The sequence below is a fragment of the Pezoporus occidentalis genome, unplaced genomic scaffold (genome assembly GCF_034315485.1).
Source record: "Pezoporus occidentalis ecotype Australia unplaced genomic scaffold, CSIRO_AGI_Poc_V1 ctg27, whole genome shotgun sequence".
Lineage (NCBI taxonomy): Eukaryota > Metazoa > Chordata > Aves > Psittaciformes > Psittacidae > Pezoporus > Pezoporus occidentalis.
The window spans coordinates 7,004,860-7,025,147 of record NW_026914611.1 but is presented as its reverse complement, the minus strand read 5'-3'; the positions used below and the strand labels follow the sequence as shown (position 1 = coordinate 7,025,147).

The window sequence follows — 20,288 nt, the reverse complement described above, 5'->3', positions numbered from 1 at the left end:
GGTGTAACCTTGGGGCACCCCAGCATTGCTCTCCCAGCCTTTCTGATGGTGAAAACAGAACTCTTTGTGTGGTGCCAGCTTGAATTGCAGGTGCCTTGTTTTCTCCTGTGCTGCACAGTGCAAAAGCAGATACAAAGTTTCTGTACCAGAGGTGGCTTTCTGCTGGTGTGTTTATTACATTCACATAAAACAGCCCAGGAGCCCTGTGACCCTGCTGGGCTTGCGCTAGCATTGCAGCCATGGAACAAATGGAACAAGTAATCCTTGTGTGCCCCTGACACCTTTATGCAATAAGATGTAATAAAAACAACAACAAAAAACAGGCTTTCTGTTACCTTTTTTGAGGAATATTTTTATGCCAAAAGCAGTAAACTTAGCTGGCATTATTAATGTCCCAGTGGTGACTCCACTAGTAAATCCACAGAGATGTGACACACTTCTTAGCAGCATTGGAGCTGTTGGATGGGGGTGGGGGCTGGAGAAACAAGTAACTGAGATAGGCTTCTCTTCTTTCATGGGTGAGTAGGTGGGATTTCTCCTTTTGTATATGAGTCAGGTGTGTAAATACTACCACTGTTGTACAGCTAAGCCTGGTGACAACGAAATCAAGTGTTATGTGTCCACTGAATTGGCACTAGTTTTTCTATCACATGTACGAAAAAAAAATAAATTTCTGAATTAGAATAATTCTTTTACATTCTTTATGCCTGTCTCATTTTTTCCTTTTGTGTCTTCCAGTGAACCCCATCTGTTGTTTGCTTAGTATGATTTGTCGTTTTACTTGTTTTCCCTATTAATGGATGCATTGCTGGTACTTGCAAGGGGTTGATTAAAACTTCATGGGTAATTTGTATATTCTGAGCATACGTTGATTGACTTTTGTGCACACTTAAAGAAGAGTATTTGAATACTTTTCTGAAAAGGAAAGGTTACACACACTTGCATTCTGAAAACAGAATCTTTACCAGATCAAGGCCTTAGCTTCCAGTGCTGTTATGTCTGAAGGTAGCGAAGAGATAGAAATACCATAAGAAAATGAATGCCTGGTTTAGCAGCCAGTTGATGTAAATATTTCTGGCTGTAAATGAAGCCATGTTACGTTCTGTGATACAAGGCAAAATAAAATCCTCACAGTGTCTTTTGTAGAGCAGATTTTTCAGTATTACTGTGACTAATTCTTTTTGTCAAAGCTATAGTTCCGATATTTAAAGTTTTTAAATGCATAATCACTTTATCTCCTTATTTAATTGTTTGCTAATTCTGAACCCTGATGTTCCAAGTGGCTTAGTCTGAGTCTGTAACTGCGAGGTTGATGGGTTTTATTCTGAGGTGGTTTGGGTTGTTTTGTTTTTCAGGCTGAAAATGCACTTGCTGCAGTGCCAGAGGAGAGTCGCTCTGACGGAAAAATAACCTTTAAGATTTACAGAAAATATTTTACTGCAGGAGCAAACTACTTTGTGATCTTTATACTCATCGTATTCAATATTTTGGCACAGGTAAGTTGTCAGGAGCCACAAATAGTATTAAATGTATTTGGAGTTTGTTTTGGGTTTGTTTGTTTTTTTTTTCCCTTTTTAACATAGTGTATTCTTGTTATTGTGATGTTTCATTTAAAATGTTTGGGAGCATGGTGTTCTTCCATGGTTTTGTAGTGTATTTGATCAAATTGTATGTATCAGCATGGAGTTTTGGCACAGCAAAAGGTCTCGCACTGGTAGTTAATTCACCAGTTTTAATATTTGAATAAAATATTTTACTGGCAGCATGGCACAGAAATTATAAGCCAGTCTAATTTTTTCAGAGAGAGAATAAAATCACAAGATTTCTAAAGTAGTGTTTAATAAACCTGAAAATTCAGTGTGTTTCCAGTTGAGGGTAGAGAGGCTGGGTATGGGAGGACAGAGTCTGACAGAAGTGTTAGAAGAAAAGCTCATTTGCTGATAGGTACAGGTTATGAGAAGGGCTAGGAGAGTTGCTGTTTACCAGAATAAGAAGGATGAGGAAGAGGATAAGCAAGTACTGTGTATAATATAAACTGTAGCAGGTAGGTAAAAGAATTTTAAAAGGGAAAATGATTTTGAAACTTACTGAAGGAAGTGGTGAGCTGAGGAAGCTGTGAGAAGATAGCTTATTGTCTTTTTCTCTGTTTCCTGCTGAGAAAGCTTAAAACAATTTCATGGAAATGATTGGTCTTGGCTGTAGAATACATTCTGTGTATTTAGACACGTTACTTCCTTTTTGCTTGTTTGTGATTGGAGTCTGTTGGAAAGATAGCTGAGCAAGATCAAATCTCTGCAGTAGACCGCCCAGAACTTTAAATTCACGTGAACAGAGTTGTATTTTGAGATAAATGACCCTGTTACAAGTTTGTAGTCACCTCTCAGCACAGAAGGAAGGTGGCAGTAGGAGTTTTCCCCTCCCTCTCTTCTCTCATCCTCCTTCAACCTTATTTCTGGTAATTATCTCCTGTAAACACAAATTTCTGGACTGGTAACATCAGAAACTTTGTTAATCAAAAAGCATTTTGGAATATCTCTAGTGGTAAATTTAGGAACTGAAAAAAATCAGTTCTTTAATGTGCAATTAACATACATTAGGAAGAGCTACTGTATTTTGTTTGCTTAAGTGTAATGCCTTCCTTTAGTTTGCTATCACGCAAGGGAATTTAAGGTAACTTGTTTCTTTGTAGAGGGATCTACTGCACATTCTAATGTGCTTTGCAAATTGCTGCTGGTCTTGAAAGACTGGATGGCATGCTTTCCTGAATGTGTGATGTTTTCCCAGAGAACATAAAAGAATAGCAAGGAAATTTAATTTTCTAATTTATTTTTTTGTTTTGTTTTGTAAAATGATTCTTGTATTTGCTTTTTTACTCAAGGTGGCATATGTGCTCCAGGACTGGTGGCTTTCTTACTGGTGAGTTGATGACAAGAACTGGTCAGTCAAATGCTGTTTGTCTAACAAAAATCAATGTTGTATAGGTGGGGGGTGTGTGTGTGGGGGGGGGGTGTGTGTGTGGGGGGTGTGAAGCCTGTTTTAGGAAACTTCAGAGTATGCTTGATCTTTTTATGAGCCTCACTCATTTTGCACGGGGTGGGGCGGGGGGGGAATCTTAAATTTCATGCTGAAGTGTAGCCTGTGATTGTTTCCGCTTATGGTGTGATGCATGACAGCATCTGTACATGAGATCTTTTGAACTCAAGATTTCAGCAGAGTTGAATCTAGAAACAGTTTAATGTCCGCAAGAATATTTGCATCATATGATTTGATGATTGTTATCTTCTGTATGCATTTCCACAGGGCATATCATCAAGAAAAGTTGAATGTCACAACAAATGGAAATAATGGAGCAAATGAGACTGAACATCTAGACCTTAACTTTTATTTGGGAATTTATGCAGGTAATCTTATCTGCATGTTTGTGTGTCTGAAGAACTATTTATTATCTGACCTATCATAACAGTTTCAAGAGGTGCGAAGCAACGGCAGTGTGGGCAAGTGTGATTTCTAGCAGTAACTGAGTAATGCCTTAACAGATCAGGAGCCTGAGTCTTGCTTCCTGACTAAATTGATTGGAATAAATAAGAGAAAAATCAAACAGAAGAAATAGGTTGAATGGAGACTGTTATTAATTTGCTCTGTCTGGATTGTGGGAAGTAAACTACAAATTGAGCATTCAAAAAGTCAGTCACTGTAAGGTTGTGGTTATTGTCTATGCTAACAGGTCATTTGAGCTACCTCTGCAGGCATTATATGGATGGGCAAGAGGGATTAGAAATGGATCTTCATTCTGTGCTGTTCTAAAACTTGGCATGGTTACATTCCTTTTGACATGCCATAGCAAAAGAACCAGTTTTTAAAAAGCATCCAAATGGGTATGCAAAGCAGGATGTTAAAAAACATTTCAGTATATTTCATGAGGTAGCCATATGCTTCTGAATATCCAGAAAAGGGCATTGATCCTTGCATGGAGGCATCCAGACATCTTGAAATACTGCTCTGAAATGTAATAAACATTGACATAGAAAAGATTGTGTGTAGAGAAACATGCTGTCAGACTTTGCTGTTTAGCACTTCTGGTGATGTACAGTTTTGTATGGCATGGTAATTTCTTGATGGAGATGTAAATAACAGATCTGAGAAAACAGGTGGAATACCAGAAGTTTATGCATTGAATATATTCAGAAACATCTCTCATGGGTGAGAGGATAAGCAAAGGATATTTTTCGTTTGGTTTTGGTTTTCTGGGGGAGAATCCATGCGATCTAATTGCTTGGTGGAAAACATTGTGCTTGGCCTGGGAAACAACAACTAAGGAGCCAAATAAACTTGGCTCTTATTTTTTCTGTGTAATGTCTTATTTCATGAGTTGTTACAGTGGACTTCACAGTAGGATTAATTGTGGCAGAGTTGGCTTTCTCTGGACATATAACCTGAAACACCTTATGGAAAGATTTATCCTTTAAGGCAAATGGTGTTTTAGGTATCAGAACAGCAAAAGTTACCTTTAGATTGAAATGTTCAGATGGCTTAGTGAGATATTTGCAATAGTTGAACAGATAGCATTGACTTGCCAACACAGAATTGTAAGTGAAGTTGATAAAGTTATGTAAAGATAGTACATTTCATATGCAGTATGTCACAATCTAACTTACTTGTTTTATAACCTATGAAACTGTATACAATAATTTAGTATTTTTATTTCTGATTATCAGTGTTTGTAAAAAGAAAAATGTCACAATGGTTAGATGAGATATTAGGAAGAATTTCCTTACCGTGAGGGTGGTGAGGCGCTGGCACAGGCTGCCCAAGGAAGTTGTGGCTGCCCCATCCCTGGCAGTGTTCAAGGCCAGGTTGGATGGGGCTTTGAGCGCCCTGGTCTAGTGGAAGGTGTCCCTGCCCATGGCAAAGAGGTTGGAACTAAATGATCTTCAAGATCCCTTCTGAACCATTCTGTGGTTCTGTAGTTCCTTATAGAACATTCTATAGTTTCTTAGGAGTCCTTGTTATTTCTAAAAGACAAAGATTTAAAAGAGTAAAATTTCTGTTAATGGGAAACCTTGTTGGCCAGAACTGACATAGCAACTCCCCACCTTTTCTATAGAGTGCGCATGCAGAGTTCTTGTCTTTCTCATAATGAGGTGGTAAACTTGTAAATGGGGAAAACAAAAACCTTCAGCATGAAACAGACTGGATTAAGGACCTTGAAAATGGGTCTCATTCATCCCCCTTTTCCATAGCCCCTAGGTCTTTTCAAGTGATTTGTTTGGTGACAGTCATGCCAGCGGCTTCCAATTGCTTCCAAGCCTGAGCAAAGTTGTTACAGAAGTGTGGGCTTCCCAGGACATGCTCCCTTCCTCCTATTGCTCCAGCAGACTGCTGTTAGGTAGAAGCTCTGCCACAGCCTCCTGCTTAGTATCTCTTCTGCTCCTTTTTTATATGACTCAGCTTTTCTGTTGAGTACATGCAGTTACTCTTGGAAAAGTTGTTTTCTTCTGTGTGGCCCAGAACATAGCATTCCGGACAAGGCAGACAAGCTCTCATCCTTTTCTTAAAAACTGCACTGTGCAGTTACGGGCAATAAACTGCAAGCAGACAAAGGAAATATTGATACCTTTTCTTGTATCCTGGGAGGATACAGCAGTGAGCAGAATGGAATAAGTGATTGCCTTAACCATATCATATAATTTAAAACCTCACTCTTTCCCACTGCTACTATAGCTGTACCTGAATTGCATCCAGTTTTAACCTGTCCTTAGAATAGGTAATGTTAGGGTCTAACTTCAGGGTATCCTCAAGGCCTGAGCATCTGGGCTTGTGGTGCCTATGCTTAGTTTCTGGACTAGATCACCTGGAGCCTGGAAGCACTGCCAAATGTAAGGTTGACACCTTCACTGTTCACCTTCATCGACTGGGAATTTGGGCAGCCACACTGGAGATTACACACAGCAAACAGGGCAGCAGCAATCTCATCATTCTTTGTTTTCATCTTTTGCCCTGTAGCACCCTTGTCTTATAAGTGGAGATGTGCCTAGAAGAAAGAGTACAGACCAGTTCCCTAGAAGGGCTCTATTTCACATGGCATAAGGGATGCATCTTATACTGTGTTAAAGAAATACACATAATTTAAATGACCTGATGTGGTTTACAAGGGGAAGAATGGCATGGGTGGTTTGGGCTGAGTGAGAGTAACTCAAGGTTGTCTCTAAATAGCCTTGTGTATATTACTAGGTTAATACCTGCTGGCAAGTGTTGAATCTTCACAGTGACCTCTGCAAGCCACAGTTATACACAGCACTGTGAAAAGAATTTCTTAGCGGAGCTCTTATGCAGAAGGTTTCAAAACAGATTTATTTCATGGGCTAATAGGCATTTCCTACATTTCTGTAAAGTATCAATTCCTTCAAATTGTTTCAATCAATGATATGATAGTAACTGAAGCTAGGGTCAAATATAAGATATATATGTTCTGTGTTCAGTCTGAGCCCCTAGGCTTAAGTTTGGATTCTTGCTATATACAGAAGTTGTCAAAATTTGGTTTTAATTTTTTTTTTAAATTCGTTTCCTTGTGAAAGATCCACATCTTTATGTATGCTCTGTCCATGTTGTTCTAATTTCAGGTTTAACGGTGGCTACAATACTGTTTGGCATAATAAGAAGTCTTCTGGTGTTTCAAGTTCTTGTTAATTCTGGTCAGACCTTGCACAACAAAATGTTTCAATCCATTTTGAGAGCTCCTGTCTTGTTCTTTGACAGAAATCCTATAGGTAAGTATAATAGTAAAAAATCCCAGAACATTTAATGTACCACCTAGTTAACTATACTGTTTCTGGGCAGTTATTTTCTTATAGTATTTTTACATGTTTGTTGGTTGTTTTTGTTTGGGTTTTTTTAACTTCTTTTACTTAAGATCTTTAACAGTGTGGTCTTTTTAAAAGTCAGGATGTTGGCTGCTTGCAGATGGTTGATCTTACCTCTTCAAATACAGCCTACAGAAATATGAATTACCTGTGGCTTTGGCGTTGTACGTTGACCTGCTAGTTGCATTGGTGCTCTGATTGAGTTACATGGAAGTGTCTTCCATATACTGAATATATATGTGTGTATTTTTGTGAAGATGCCTTTCTTGTGTTTTTCCTTGAAAGCTTAACCCCAACTATTATTTCCCGTTTTAAAAAATAGTTGTAGGCATGTGTGCTACTTCAGTTTATGGAAACACTGCCACTTACTATCCTTCTGGAATGCACAGAAACATGGAACATGCAAGTTAAAACTGTAATCCATATCCAATCCATATCCATATTAATAAATTCTCTTCTTTCAAAAGAAAAAAGAGAGAAGCTGGAGCAGGGTGAAGAGGGTGGGGAGGTGGGGTGGTACTGATTTACTAGCTAGTTTTACACGAGAAACAGGAATCTGGTGGTCTTCACTCCCTTGAAGAAAAGGAATGTAGGCTTGTTCTCATAGTTCCAGAAGCCATTGAATGATTGTATTATCATATGCTGTTTAATGATGTAAGATAGCAATGGCTTTATTGTTCAAAGAGATTAGTAACATTTTCAGGAAAAAAGTACTACTTGTGGAGAAAAGATTCATGTCTGTAATATGATGAATGAAACACATAATTTCCCCTTAAAAAAAAACCTTGAAGAATCTAGAACTGCAGAAGTTTAAAGCTGTGTTATATGGTCTGCTGGTACAGTGAGTCTGCTGCAATGTAAATTCAAGGCCACTGTAAAGCATTGTAAGTCAAGCCATAAACTCAAGAGACAGGTTAGTGAAGAGCTAGTGAGAGCACATGCATCAGAAGAAATCGTAGTACTGATTAGTTTTGTTGTCAGGAAGGCAGGGATTTTCCTCTTCTCTCCCTTTATTTTTTTTTTTGTGTGTGTGCAGCTTATGCAGTAACTGTATTTTTGAGGAATACATAATCATCTTGTAAGAATGCCCATAAATCTGGCTTATCATAACAAACTATGAACTCCAGAGTAAACATCAGGGGCAATGTGGAGTAATAAATAGTAGGTTGCTTTGTAACATACTGTGAAGCTCAAATTAGCAGTGCTTTCTGAAAGTGACATTCATAGAACCTGCCTGTCGCTCGCATTCATACACTGTTGTGACTTACAGATGTGTGTTTCTGCTTATCAGCAGATACGTTATAATAGAAGATTAACTTCAGTATGCATATATTTCTTGCCCTTCATCTTTCTTTTGATCATGGTAGCATGCAAAGGTACTGCTGTTCTGATCTATACATCTTTTGAAAAGGGAAAAGGTGACATGTGAGATGATGGTCTTGTTCAGCTCTGCAGCATGTAGCAGTTTTTAAATTCTGGTTTTAATATCTGTGTTTCATTGTCTGAATTACACGTGGTTTTACTGTGCATTTATCTTTTCAAACTTCAGACATTATTTTTTTTCGTTGGGGTGAGATTTTCTAAAGTAGAAGTATTTTTATTTTTTTCCCTATCTTTATTTGATATGCCTTAGTATGAAAGACATACTAAAAAGAAATTGAAATTATTAAAGGCTCTTTCTTTCTAGGGTTATGTTTGTAATAGCCAAGCCAAGATATTAGTTGTTATATCTCATGTTTAGTAAAGCTGGCATTGCAGTGACAGATCTGTCATCTAAGCATCCAGCATGTTCTTAGTATTTGCATGAGGTCTCTAAGACCTTAGCAGAAGTAGTTGCTGAACTGACTTAGGCTCCTTTATTTACCCCAAAATAATCAGCAATTAAAAAAATGCCATGGCGAGTATTTTGAACACAGTGTTCCATGTTCCAGAGTTGAGGAAGGAAACTTAAATAAATAGACATCCCAAGCTCTCTATAGTTCCTAATGGGGAAACAGGCTAATGAGCAGCATCAGGGAGTCGACATTAGGAAATGGAAATATGTGGTGAATCATGACATGTCTGTCAGCTCCCCACAGTGAAGATCCAATCAGTCGTGGTGAATAAATTAGATGACTTATTTCTAAAAGAATTAAGCTTTGTGAATCAGTTTAGGCATAAGCCCAAGCGCTCTCTTTACGGATTACATTAGCAATATATAGGGATGGGAGGGTTGTAAAAGAAACCGTAACAAGCATTTTGCCCAGATGATACAAGAATTTGAGTGTATTTTTGGAACCTGGATTACATAGCAGAGAAGAAGAGGAGTATGAGGACACCTCTCCTTTCTCCCTTCTCATCCTAAAATATTTGTATGTACACAGATCTCAGCTTTCTGTAGTTTGGCACAGGTCTAAAAATAATTAGATGTTACTGCTCTAAGTATGTTTTGCATTGGAAGAACCTTATTAAATGACTGTCACTTAAGTACTTAACCTAACGCTATTGATCTGATAATCCTGAGTGATTAAAGCTTACTGTGTCATCCAGAATTCAAAAAGAATGATCAGATATTTATGACTGAAACTCAAATTTTATCAGCATCTATACAGTGTCACTTAAATGGCTGTACTGAAAGCTAGATAGGAAGTTAGAGATGAAGTGGTTGTATTTTGGCTTTATCACACCTGACTTGTCTGTGTTGATTTATTTTTTGGAGTGTAGAATTTGACTCTCTTAAAACTTCCTTTGCTCCTCTATCCGCATCACAGTAAGAGAATTGCGTACATGTCAAGGTATCTGTAAAGAGGAAAACGTGGATGTTTTCTGCTTCCTAGGGAATGCTTTATGTATTTCTCTTCATGTGTCACTTGCAGCAATAAATAATAAAGGGCTTGATTCCTGTGCATGTCTAGCACAAGAGGGCAGCATGATCTGTTTTATCCCAGTCTAACATTACAACAGCTTATTAGAAGGATAAGAAAATTTATCTGTTATGGTTTTAGAGGTGATATTTGAGGAGTGAATTGTCAACCTCTCCATTGAGCAATACTGCTGTCGTTCTGTTCAGTAGTCCTCATTATCTGCAAGTATAATATTTTCTCTTGATCTTTTTACACAGTAAGCTTTTCAGCTTCATGTAATGTTGAATTCAGGAACTTTGTTGGCTTTGTAATTAGGGTTATCTGACTTTTGGCCAATATAGAGTTTGAGGCTTTGGTTCCATCAAGGAGACCTTCTTCAGTTATTATTGCTTTTAATTATTTTTTCAAGATGTTTGTAAGATTTCAAAACAAATTTGACAGAAAGCTAGATAAAAGGGACTGAGACTTCAGCAGCAATGACTTGAATTGGGAATTCCCTGTTTTGAAATTAGTTTCTTCTTGATATCTTAGGAGATCCTAGTTTTGACAAGCTTCAGGATTTGATTCAAGATTACTTGCTTAGCTTGTAAATGAAGTGTTCTTTTCTGGGATTTGGGGATGGATTTCTTAGAGAAGGGATGCTAATGTGTAACTGCATCGCTTTCTGTAATGGCAGTTTTAGTGGAGATAGTGTGTAATTTTGAATTGCATTGAGTTTAGGAAACTGAACCCTGCTGCTGCTGTGTTGCTGGGTGCTGTGAGAGTGAATGAATGAGATGCATTAATTTGTTCAGATAAAATAGGAATCTTCCCCCTCCAGAGATCTGTCTAAAATTCAGATTGAACCAGAACCGCTACAGAAATGCATGTGAAAATCCAGCTTTTCTTTTTTTGTATCTCTTCAAACTCTTGGTTCTGACAGTTCATAGAAGGAGGAGATACATTTTGGCAGACATTACAGCATTTCTGGCCTTCCTGGAAACAGAAAGGACTGAGTTGTGTCATGGTTGTCCTCTGTCTGTTAAATTAGCAGATTTTCTTTTGGTTTTCCCCACAAATGCTTCATGGAAGCATTAAGTAAATACTGATCTGTTTGGGTGTTTACCTAGATTTTGAGATTTGTCCAGGTTATAAGGAGAAATATTTTCCTGTTTGGTAGCCAGTAATGACATGCTGAACTAGCTAATAGCAGCATGTAAAAGCAAACTCCAAATATTAAAAGATAAAAATGTGAAAGAAGGCTGTTGTTATAATGAAGAGTTTGTTTTTCTTTAAGGCATAAGGATTTTAATTATGGTGTTCATAAATCAGGTGTTGAAATGCCTCTAATTTGACAGAGAAAGTTTCTTTATAGGATTAAAAGCATGTTCATCAATGCACAAGTGCCTATCTGCATTTTATCTGACAGAAGCTTCAAATGGGCGATGTTGTTAAAGTGTTTAAACCGTATAATATTTGCAACAAGTATGATATTTCAGCAGTCTGAAAATTACAATGCTGATAATGAGGTTGTTAAATTATACTCTATCAGTTGGATAGTGAGACTGCTATAGTTAGTGTACATTAATGTATGCTTGTTCACACAAGTGATTCTGCTGAACAAGTAGCATGTTTAAACAAGAAATACTGGTCTTAAACCCTGTGATTTACAGTAGGTGGTGTTTTGGCATATCATGCAGTTAACAAAGCAAAGCTTCACGTTAAAATATTTTGTTTGTAGTCTCATTCATCACTGATATAAATATTCAGTAGCAATGCCAGAAAATGCATTGTATTCCTATTTGACTCAATGACTCAGTTGCTTCCCTTTTTGTTTTCTTTTTTGGAAACAAGATCTGTGCTCTCTTTCTGATGAAGTTTTCAGATACTTCCTTGTGGTCAAGGTGAATTCTGCAGGATTGTGAAAAACTATACCAGCTCTTTTGACAGGTTTCATGTTCTCTTAAGCTAATACAAGAAAATACATTGTCCTTAAAGCAGTAGAGGCTTTGTTTTTGACTCTCTGTGCCAAGCTCTAAAGCACATTCATGTGTGTGCAGGTTTGTTAGTTTGTGTTGAAAAGAAGTCCCTATAGGACAGCCTTTTGTTGTAAAATAAAAACACACATTCTCTCTTCCCTGTTGGTAATCACTTGCATTTGTTGTTATTAAGATGGCAACACAATAGATTCCATCAATCATCAAGATCCTTAACAACCACACAGTGTTGTAAATATTATGTTTGGGTGTTTGAGTGGAACAACTTGTCGCTGAAGTAGGTGTGATAATTAAAACCTGTTAGGTTGCCACATGTGTTTAAAAAAAAATACCCAAACAAAACCAGCTTTAATGCTTTTTCATGTAACAATGGTGATATGTACTTTAAACCTTATCAGGCTGTGATAATTAAATGATATTTTGTGGGAGTTGCTCATTTACTGTTTGTATTATCGTGGCTTTTGTTAAGAGTTTAAATAGTCTTATGCTTCCACGTGTTTTATCACCATTATGATTCTGTCAGGAACCTTATGAAGTTGATTGCTATAGGAGTAGTCTTTAAAGTTAGTAAATAGTACTCCGGGCTTATGTTTACGTTTATTATCTATTAGCATAACTCAATTCAACTCTATCCTATTTTTCTCAGCAATAATAATGGAATGAAACTTGGCCTTAAACTGATGAGACAAGCCCATTACATTTTCAGTTCACGGAGTCAGTGCTCACCCTATTTACGCTTAATATGTGAGATAAAATTAAAAGGTTTACGGAAAGGCTGTTTGTAGGAGGGGACAGGATATTATTTGATAGGGAAATAGCGTGAAGCTTGTACTGACAACCACTTCCAAGCGCAGTCCCCTGCCTTGCCGGCACAAGATTTCACGTCCCTTCTGAGAGATTTTCTATCGCCTTCACATTACTATCCCCTGGTGGGGAAAACGGCCTGCTGTGAAACTCATTTCTGACCATATGCTGACCTGCCCAGATACTGCAAAGTCTAGTTTTTTCATTTGCTAAAGCCACTGCAGAGAGAGCTGCTCCCACCCCACCTCAGCTAAGCAAAAAGGAGGCACGAAGCAGTTGACCAAGACAGAGAAACGTAATTAAAAGTATGGGCTTTAGAAGACTGCACAGAAGCTGTTCAGAGGCATATCTTCCCTTCAGGTGTAGAGGGAGAGTAAAAATGGATTTATATTTTAGTCTTGCATAGGTGGCAGACGTATTTTGATGAGATGTGTGGACAAAGAAGGAAGGAAATACTGTTTGGAGACACTTGAAAACAGAGGGAGAGACTGCAATAATATAAATGGAAAAACTGCAAGGGGCTTAAAGAGGGCCTAGCTGAGGTGATGCAGCTGAAAATAAGCTTTTGGAGATAATCCAAAATGGAAGAGTGTTTTTGGCTTTGATAATAACTATTTTAAATATATGGGGTTGGAGGGTCTTCTATTTTTAATCTGCTTAAAAATTTCTGGATGCTATAGTGACTGTTGTGGATAGTTGGGGATTGGAGGCACTACATGGATAGGACCTCCTCTCTTGCTGTTTGTGGATGCCTGTTCTGGGTGGGAAATGGGCATTAATGAGAAATGCAGAAAAACTTAATCAAAACCCCACTTTTATTCCACCTTGGAACAAGGCAGAAGCATTTCCACCAGAAGTATTTTGGGGAAGAGCAGGGCAGGGGTAATGAATAGCCAGGTGGTGAGAGCATGTATGTGGAACATGGGGAAGGCCGCCCAGATCTCACTCTCTGATTTAATATGGGCCTTGAACATGTGGCTCCCCCATCCCAGATGAAAGCCTTTCACATCAGGCTCTTGGCTCCTTTGGGCCCTTCCCTGTGCTGTGTGTAACCTTATGTTACTGTCTCTTCTGGACACACAGACACAGTTGGACAACTGTGGTGTTTGCAGAATAACCAGCCCATTTTGGTGGTTTTGTGTGTTTTTTTTTTAATCTAAATGGCTGTAAATGAAAACAAAATAAATACTATCACAGTGCCGACTCATTTCATTAGCACTGTTCTGCTTTATACTGCACAGAAATCTTTCTCCCAGATGATCCTAGGTAATTTGCACTGCAGCATCTGGGTGAATTAATTAGTCATTTATTTATTTATTTACTTAGATTGCCAGCATGTTGCAGATTATGCAACAACTGAAGACTAGTTTGTGCCTGTGGTGATCTTTGAGAGTGTTTGGAAACAAAAGGCACTTTTCGATCCAAAATTAAAATTTTAGTGTAGGAAAGAATGGATATTGTATGTGACTCTGCCTGTTCTGGCATTCCAGAATGAAAACCAAAGGATAGAAATCAACAGTTAGGGAAGTGAAGGTATTGAATGGAGCTCAACTTTAGTGTGCTGCTCAGTTTGAAAAATACAAACTCTCTCGAGTTAATTACTAAGCTGTTTGTGAATAGTACAACATTACTTGCTTGCTTCCACCCTGTTGTCCCCAGGTGTTTCTTGGGTTTTTCTTGTCAGAATCTGTAGTTATTTTGTTAGATGCTTTCAGGTTTTGATTTCTGCTGTCATTTTATGGAAGGTAATGTTACATTTGGAGGAGGCAGCATTACGACAAACTGATTATGTTGACAGCTGCCAGTCTTAAGAGAGCTTTACAAAGTGCTTTAAAATAGCATCAAGCATATAAACAACATTTTTCTTTATTAGTTACTGGACAATAGTCCTGTAATTTTAATAGGAGTATGTAATAGACGTTAATTATTACTTGTGGCAATACCAGCCTTGAGGTAGGTAGCTTGAAACTGGAAACTGCAGGTTTGTGGAGGTTTGTTATAATGATCATTTAAATGATATTGTTGAGAGCATTTGCCATAGCTTTCGATTGTAGCTTGATCAGAATATTTAGTTGTGGTGGTCCCCAGTGAAAGGTTGTGAAGTGAGGAGATTTCTGAAATGTCTGGCGAAGCTGAAGCTGCTTCAGCTGTTACTCACCTAATGCTGGAGAAAAAATTGTATTACGGAGCCAGCAGGTGAAGCAAGCTGACTGGTGTATGGGAGAAGCGTGTCAAAGTCTTCATTCTCAAGTGTTTGAAAGAGTAGCAGTGTATAGTATACTAAGGAGGTGATTTTGGTTTTGTTGGACTTTTCACTGCTGTAAAAAACTCATGAGCAACTACTGACCTGCTTGTTTTCTAGTTGTAGCATCCCCTCATCCTTCCTTATTTGCTAGTTAAAAAACATAGGGTTCACTAATAGTCCTCAATCTTGAGCTTTTATTACATGCTACTTGTGCAACATTTATGACATTCATAAGCTCAAAGGAAGTTTAAATTCCTCATAAGTTCATGGTTTTTCTGTTCTCCGGCAGCGTCCTTGTCAGTTTTTCATCCACCGTGTACCTGAATTTGTCCTCTGCTTTCTATGTCTGGGAATGGTACTTTTCCATCTCTCCCAACCCCTTTACCCTGTCTTCTGCATACGTCCTGTGCTTTTTCAAGCATAAATCTTCACTAGGCTATGTTAATGTTGGGGCACAGAGTGTAGGGTGATCTGAAGGTGCATGGAAAATTGAGAAGGTGAAGATTTGGATGATGGACATCAGTACTGGCAATTACAAGGTATAATGGATGGAGGATAGATGGCTTAACTCCCAGTTTTGTTTTTATCAGCTGTCATGAGATCTCTGTGTGTGGTAAACCTGTTTTTTCTCAATGAAGTTATTGTCTGTTTAATATGCAAATGATGCAATGCAGAATACTGCTAATTCATGCGTAGGCAAGAAAAAACCCTCTGCTTTGTGGTAAGCTTTCCTTCATTGGGAATACATGTTCCTTTGTCCCTGCGTTTATTGATTTCTCAGCATAATTTCATGTTTTTCAGCTTGAATGTTCACAACCCCAAATAGACAAAATTCAGTTTAAATTTTCAGGCAGATTCCTACATCTGTTTTTAAGATGTCATAAGTAATTTCCCATACAGGAATACTTTTCCTGCCCCATCCTATCTAGGACATGCCCAGAGGACAGTAAGTGATTAGATGCTGAGGCATTTGCTCTGTGTTGGGTTTTTTTCCCCCCCTCTTTCCTTTTTAATGTGAACATTTAAAGCTGTAAATAAACTTTATACTATCTCATTCATCTCTTCTTCCACTGCACTTATTTTATGTTTATAATCTGTCATGTTAGTCTGTAGAGAGAAGGTGGTGAGTTTCTGTCTTCACTTAGCAAGATTTGGTTTAGAATGTTGAATGTTTTATATGCAGTGATCTTCTCATTACATGGGATAATGAACAACTTCAGAAGTACGTTGCTGTCTATCACTTGTGTTTGCTTTCTCTTCCCTCCCACTGAAATAGAGAATATATCCTTAATGCTAGGCAACTTAATGAAAAATCTTCTACTTTTGTTATGATATGTAAGCATGAGTAAATCTGTGCATTGCCTAATGAGATAGGAGCTGAACTTTCTTTCCTTTTACTGAAGGAGAAACTAAAAGCAAACTGAAGTACTGGGGTTCCCAGGCCTGTTCAGATCAGATTTGCTGTATGGCACTTACTTGGTTAAGTTATTGTAAAGTATGAAGTACAAACGGCATCTTTGTTATTTCAGAAATAGAGGTTAAGGGTTCAGTGAGTAAAATAAACCATTTCCTGGCATAAAATAATAGAACTTCTTCAAATCCATTATTATTCTAGTTTGTGGCCATTTAGGATTCCACTTTGAAGAGTATTTATATTGAGGAATGGCCAAGTAAAGAGGGATGTTCACAAAGGTTAACATTAGCCTGGGTTTACCAGGTACATAATAGAGAGAAATGCTCTTCCAGGGCATTACTGAGAGCACAGTGTTAGGTTTTTGCTCTGAGTTTCATTGGAGAAGGGCTGTCTTTCCTACCGGCTACAGTGTGGGAGTTCAGGGTGCCTAGCTGTCTATGTAATTAAACATGGGTATCTTAAAATCTTTAGTGTTCCGAATTAACCACTAAACTAAGAGAAAGGAATGAGCCATGATATTAATATTTATTTTTACTTATGCAAAACCACACACATCTTAGGCGAAGGTCAGGTTTGAGACCATTGAAGGAACCTGAAGATGGACAAGTCCATGGGACCTGATGAGGTGCATCCACAGTCCTGAGGAAAGTGATGGATGAAGTGGCTAAGCCACTGTCCATCATGTCCGGTGAAGTTTCCCCTTTTCCAGTCTAATGACTGGAGAAGTCCCATTTCCAGTGTAATGACTGGAAATGAGGAAACATAACCCTCATTTTTAAAAATGGAAAAAAAGGAAGACCCAAGGAACTACAGGCCAGTCAGTGTCACCTTGTTGCTTGGCAAGATCATGGGGCAGATGCTTCTGGAAACTGTGCTAAAGCACATAGAAAATAAGGAGGTGATTGGTCATGGCCAACGTGGCCTCACTAAGTGCAGATCATGCCTGACAAATTTGGTGGCCTTCTATGTCAGGGTTACAGCCATGGTGGACAAGGGAAGAGCGACAGATGCCATCTACCAGGACTTGTGCAAGGCATTCTAACGCTGTCCTGCATGATATCCTTGTCTGGAGGGGCATGGATTTGTTGGGTGTACCACTTGGTAGATAAGGAATCAGCTGGATAGTTGCACTTACAACAGTTGTGGTCAAAGGCTTGACATCCAAATGGAGACCAGTGACAAGTGGTGTTCCTCAGGGGCTGGTATTGGGACCAGTGCTGTCTTTGTCAGTGACATGGACGTTGAGATTGAGTGTGCCATCAGCAAGTCTGCCAACAACACCAAGCTGTTGTGCAGTCCACACACTGGAGGGAAGGAATACAATCCACAGGAACCTTGACAGTCTTGAGGAGAAGGCCTGTGTGAACCTCGTGAAATTCAGTAAGGCCAAGTGCAAGGTCCTGTGTGTGGGTCACAGCAGTCCCAAGCACAAGTACAGGTTGGACAGAGAATGGATTGAGAGCAGCCCTGAGCAGATGGACGTGGGGTGTTGGTTGACTTAAAGCTTATCATGACCAGCAACATGCACTTGCAGCCCAGAAAGACAACTGCAGGCTGGGCTGCATCAAAAAAATTGTGAGCAGCAGGTCAAGGGAGCTCCTCTTTGGTGAGACCCCACCTGCAGTGCTGTGTCCAGCTCTGGGGCCCTCAACATAAGGATGTGGACCTGTTGGAGCAAGTCCAGAGGAGGGCTATGAAGATGTTCAGAGGGCTGGAGCACCTCCTGTATGAAGACAGGCTGAGAGAGCTGGGCTTGTTCAGCCTGGAGAAGAGAAGGCTGCGTGGAGACATTAGAGCACCTTCCAGTACCTAAAGTTCCCTACAAGAAATTTAGAGAGGGGCTTTTTACAAGGACATGTAGTAACAGGGCAAGGGGGGATGGCTTTAAACTAGAGGAGGGTAGATTTAGATTAGGAAGAAGCTCTTTGCTGTGAGGGTGCTAAGACATTGGCACAGGTTGCGCAGAGAAGCTGAGGCTGCCCTATTCCTGACAGTGTTCAAGGCCAGGTTGGATGTGGCTTTGAGCACCCTGGTCTAGTGGAAGGTATCCCTGCCTGTGGCAGGGGCATTGGAAATAGATGATCTTTTAGGTCACTTTCAACCCAAACCATCCTATGTATTATATTATTCTGTTATTCTTTCATTATTTTGATTCTATTCTATGATATAAAAATATATACTACAATACATATATATGTATGCATATTTAAACCCCATATGCTTTGCCTGATGTTAGTATAACGCTTCTTTCTTTTTCCCCTTCCTTCATTCCCCCATCTCCTCTTAGAAGAACAATTCTGCTGCCCCCCAGTCTCAACAACTGGCCAGAACTAAACAACTACTGTTAGCCTTCCAGAATATTTGTGGTATTTCCTGACTGAAAAATGGTAAAATGGTTTAAGGAAGAGTTAGTAAGCCTTTATCTTTAGTCAGTCAATGTTCCTTTACGCTTGAAGAAAGAGCTATTTGATGCTTATTTAGGACAAAAAGTATCTGCGGAAACCTCTGCAGGTTGAAAGCACCAGAACTGTGAAACACAGTTGGTTTTAACTTCAGAATCTTTTTTTTCTACTGAACTAACAACATAGTGGGAACATTTTGTCCCCAGTATTTTCAACAGAAAACAAGTTACAGTAGACTTATTCTAGTATTAAGAAATCTTATCTAAGAAGTACTTTGAAAATAAAACCAAATTGCAGACAAAAAAGTGCCTTGAGCTTTTTTGTAAAGCTGACAAGTTTTAATATTCCAAATATCTAGTGACAGTCATCTTTTTTCATAATCAAGCTTCAAGTATGATTTAATATTGAATTCAAAGCCATTCATTAAATGCCACTTACATTTAAGCTCCTAAAAATCCCCAGCAGAAAAATGGGAAAAACAATCCAAACATATTTTTTTAAATGGAGATAAGAAAAGGTAACTCTGCTGCACCTCAATTTAATAACCAGTTTTGCTCTGTCACTACCGAAGGCTTAAGAAACAGTGTTTAGAAGTGATTGTTCAGAAATAAGTGTTTCTCAAAGATTATGAAGGCTTTTACAGATGATTTTGTTCATCTGCTGAGTGTTTTGAGAGAAGAAATGTCCAATCTGACACTTTCCAGAAATGTTTGCTTAAAAAAAAGAAACATTCCTGTGGAAAAAAATAGAATTTCATTAATTGATTTCCCATCTTAGCAATGCAATAAAGCAATATTAATATGTACTTCCAATAGGGACATGAACAGTTTGTGAAATGCAAAACCCCAAGTTTCTGAAATGGTCTGTTTTCAGCTTAAAATATAGTGCTGTGAGCACTGCTTAATTTGCTAATACTCTGCTTCTGTTGTTTATGGTTCTTACGAGATACAAGTTGTTCAAATGCTTTCCTGACTGCTTTTTTATTAACTATAAAGTAGGTATGGAAGAGTTTTGAATAAAAATCTTACATATTTTTCAATTAAATGGGCAGCAGAAGAACAAGTTAGTATTATGGTTCCTGGAAAAAACAGAATATATTCTGTCTTTGACTCCATGAGGAGTCAATACAAGAATATTATCACAGCCAGTGACTTCCAGCTCTGGAGTAGAACAGAATTTGCAGACTTCTTTGGGTTGTGTCTGAATTGCTACAGAGTAATGTGATTACTTTTAGCACAGAAGAAAAAGGCTTAAAAGGCCCTTTGCACCCCTTATGTTTGGTGTGCAGCAGTGATTAATGCTTGTCATACATGTCATCTTTAAAGGGATGGTGGTTCCTCATAATGGAGCTTCACCATCAAGATAGACAAAGTATGCTGTTGGTATAAGAAGAAGCATGATGGGTATAGCGTTTGCTCCATAGACCAAACTTGCCTCTTGCTACGTGTGTTTCTGCTGTATATACCAAAGCAATTCAGAGAGGAAGCAGAGGAAGGAAGGCAGTTATTTTAATTAGTGGATCTAGACTACCCTCAAAGGCTCTGATACTTCAATCTAATTCAGTCTTCTGATTTTCTGTTGATTCTTCCAAATGCTTCAGACTTACTCAGACAAAAGCCTCTTTCTTCACAATTGTCAAATTTCATTGAATTTCAAATCTTGGTGATAGAGCTTAATTGTCAGCAAAATAAGTCTTGGTTTCTGTAAATTGTTTGATCCTCAATTGGTTTAGAAGTGACAATAT

General features: G+C 38.5%; 1 protein-coding gene across 5 annotated transcripts in view; it reads left to right on the top strand.

Annotated features, from left to right (window-relative positions):
- The window catches only part of ABCC4 (ATP binding cassette subfamily C member 4 (PEL blood group)), a 154,481-nt gene that overhangs the window by 52,350 nt on the left and 81,843 nt on the right, over positions 1–20,288 (top strand). For all 5 annotated transcript variants that reach the window (XM_062624594.1, XM_062624596.1, XM_062624598.1 and 2 more), the window contains exons 16-19: positions 1,356–1,496; positions 2,879–2,916; positions 3,301–3,401; positions 6,621–6,767. In XM_062624594.1, the coding sequence (XP_062480578.1) occupies positions 1,356–1,496; positions 2,879–2,916; positions 3,301–3,401; positions 6,621–6,767 (427 nt within the window). The remainder of the gene's footprint in view (positions 1–1,355; positions 1,497–2,878; positions 2,917–3,300; positions 3,402–6,620; positions 6,768–20,288) is intronic.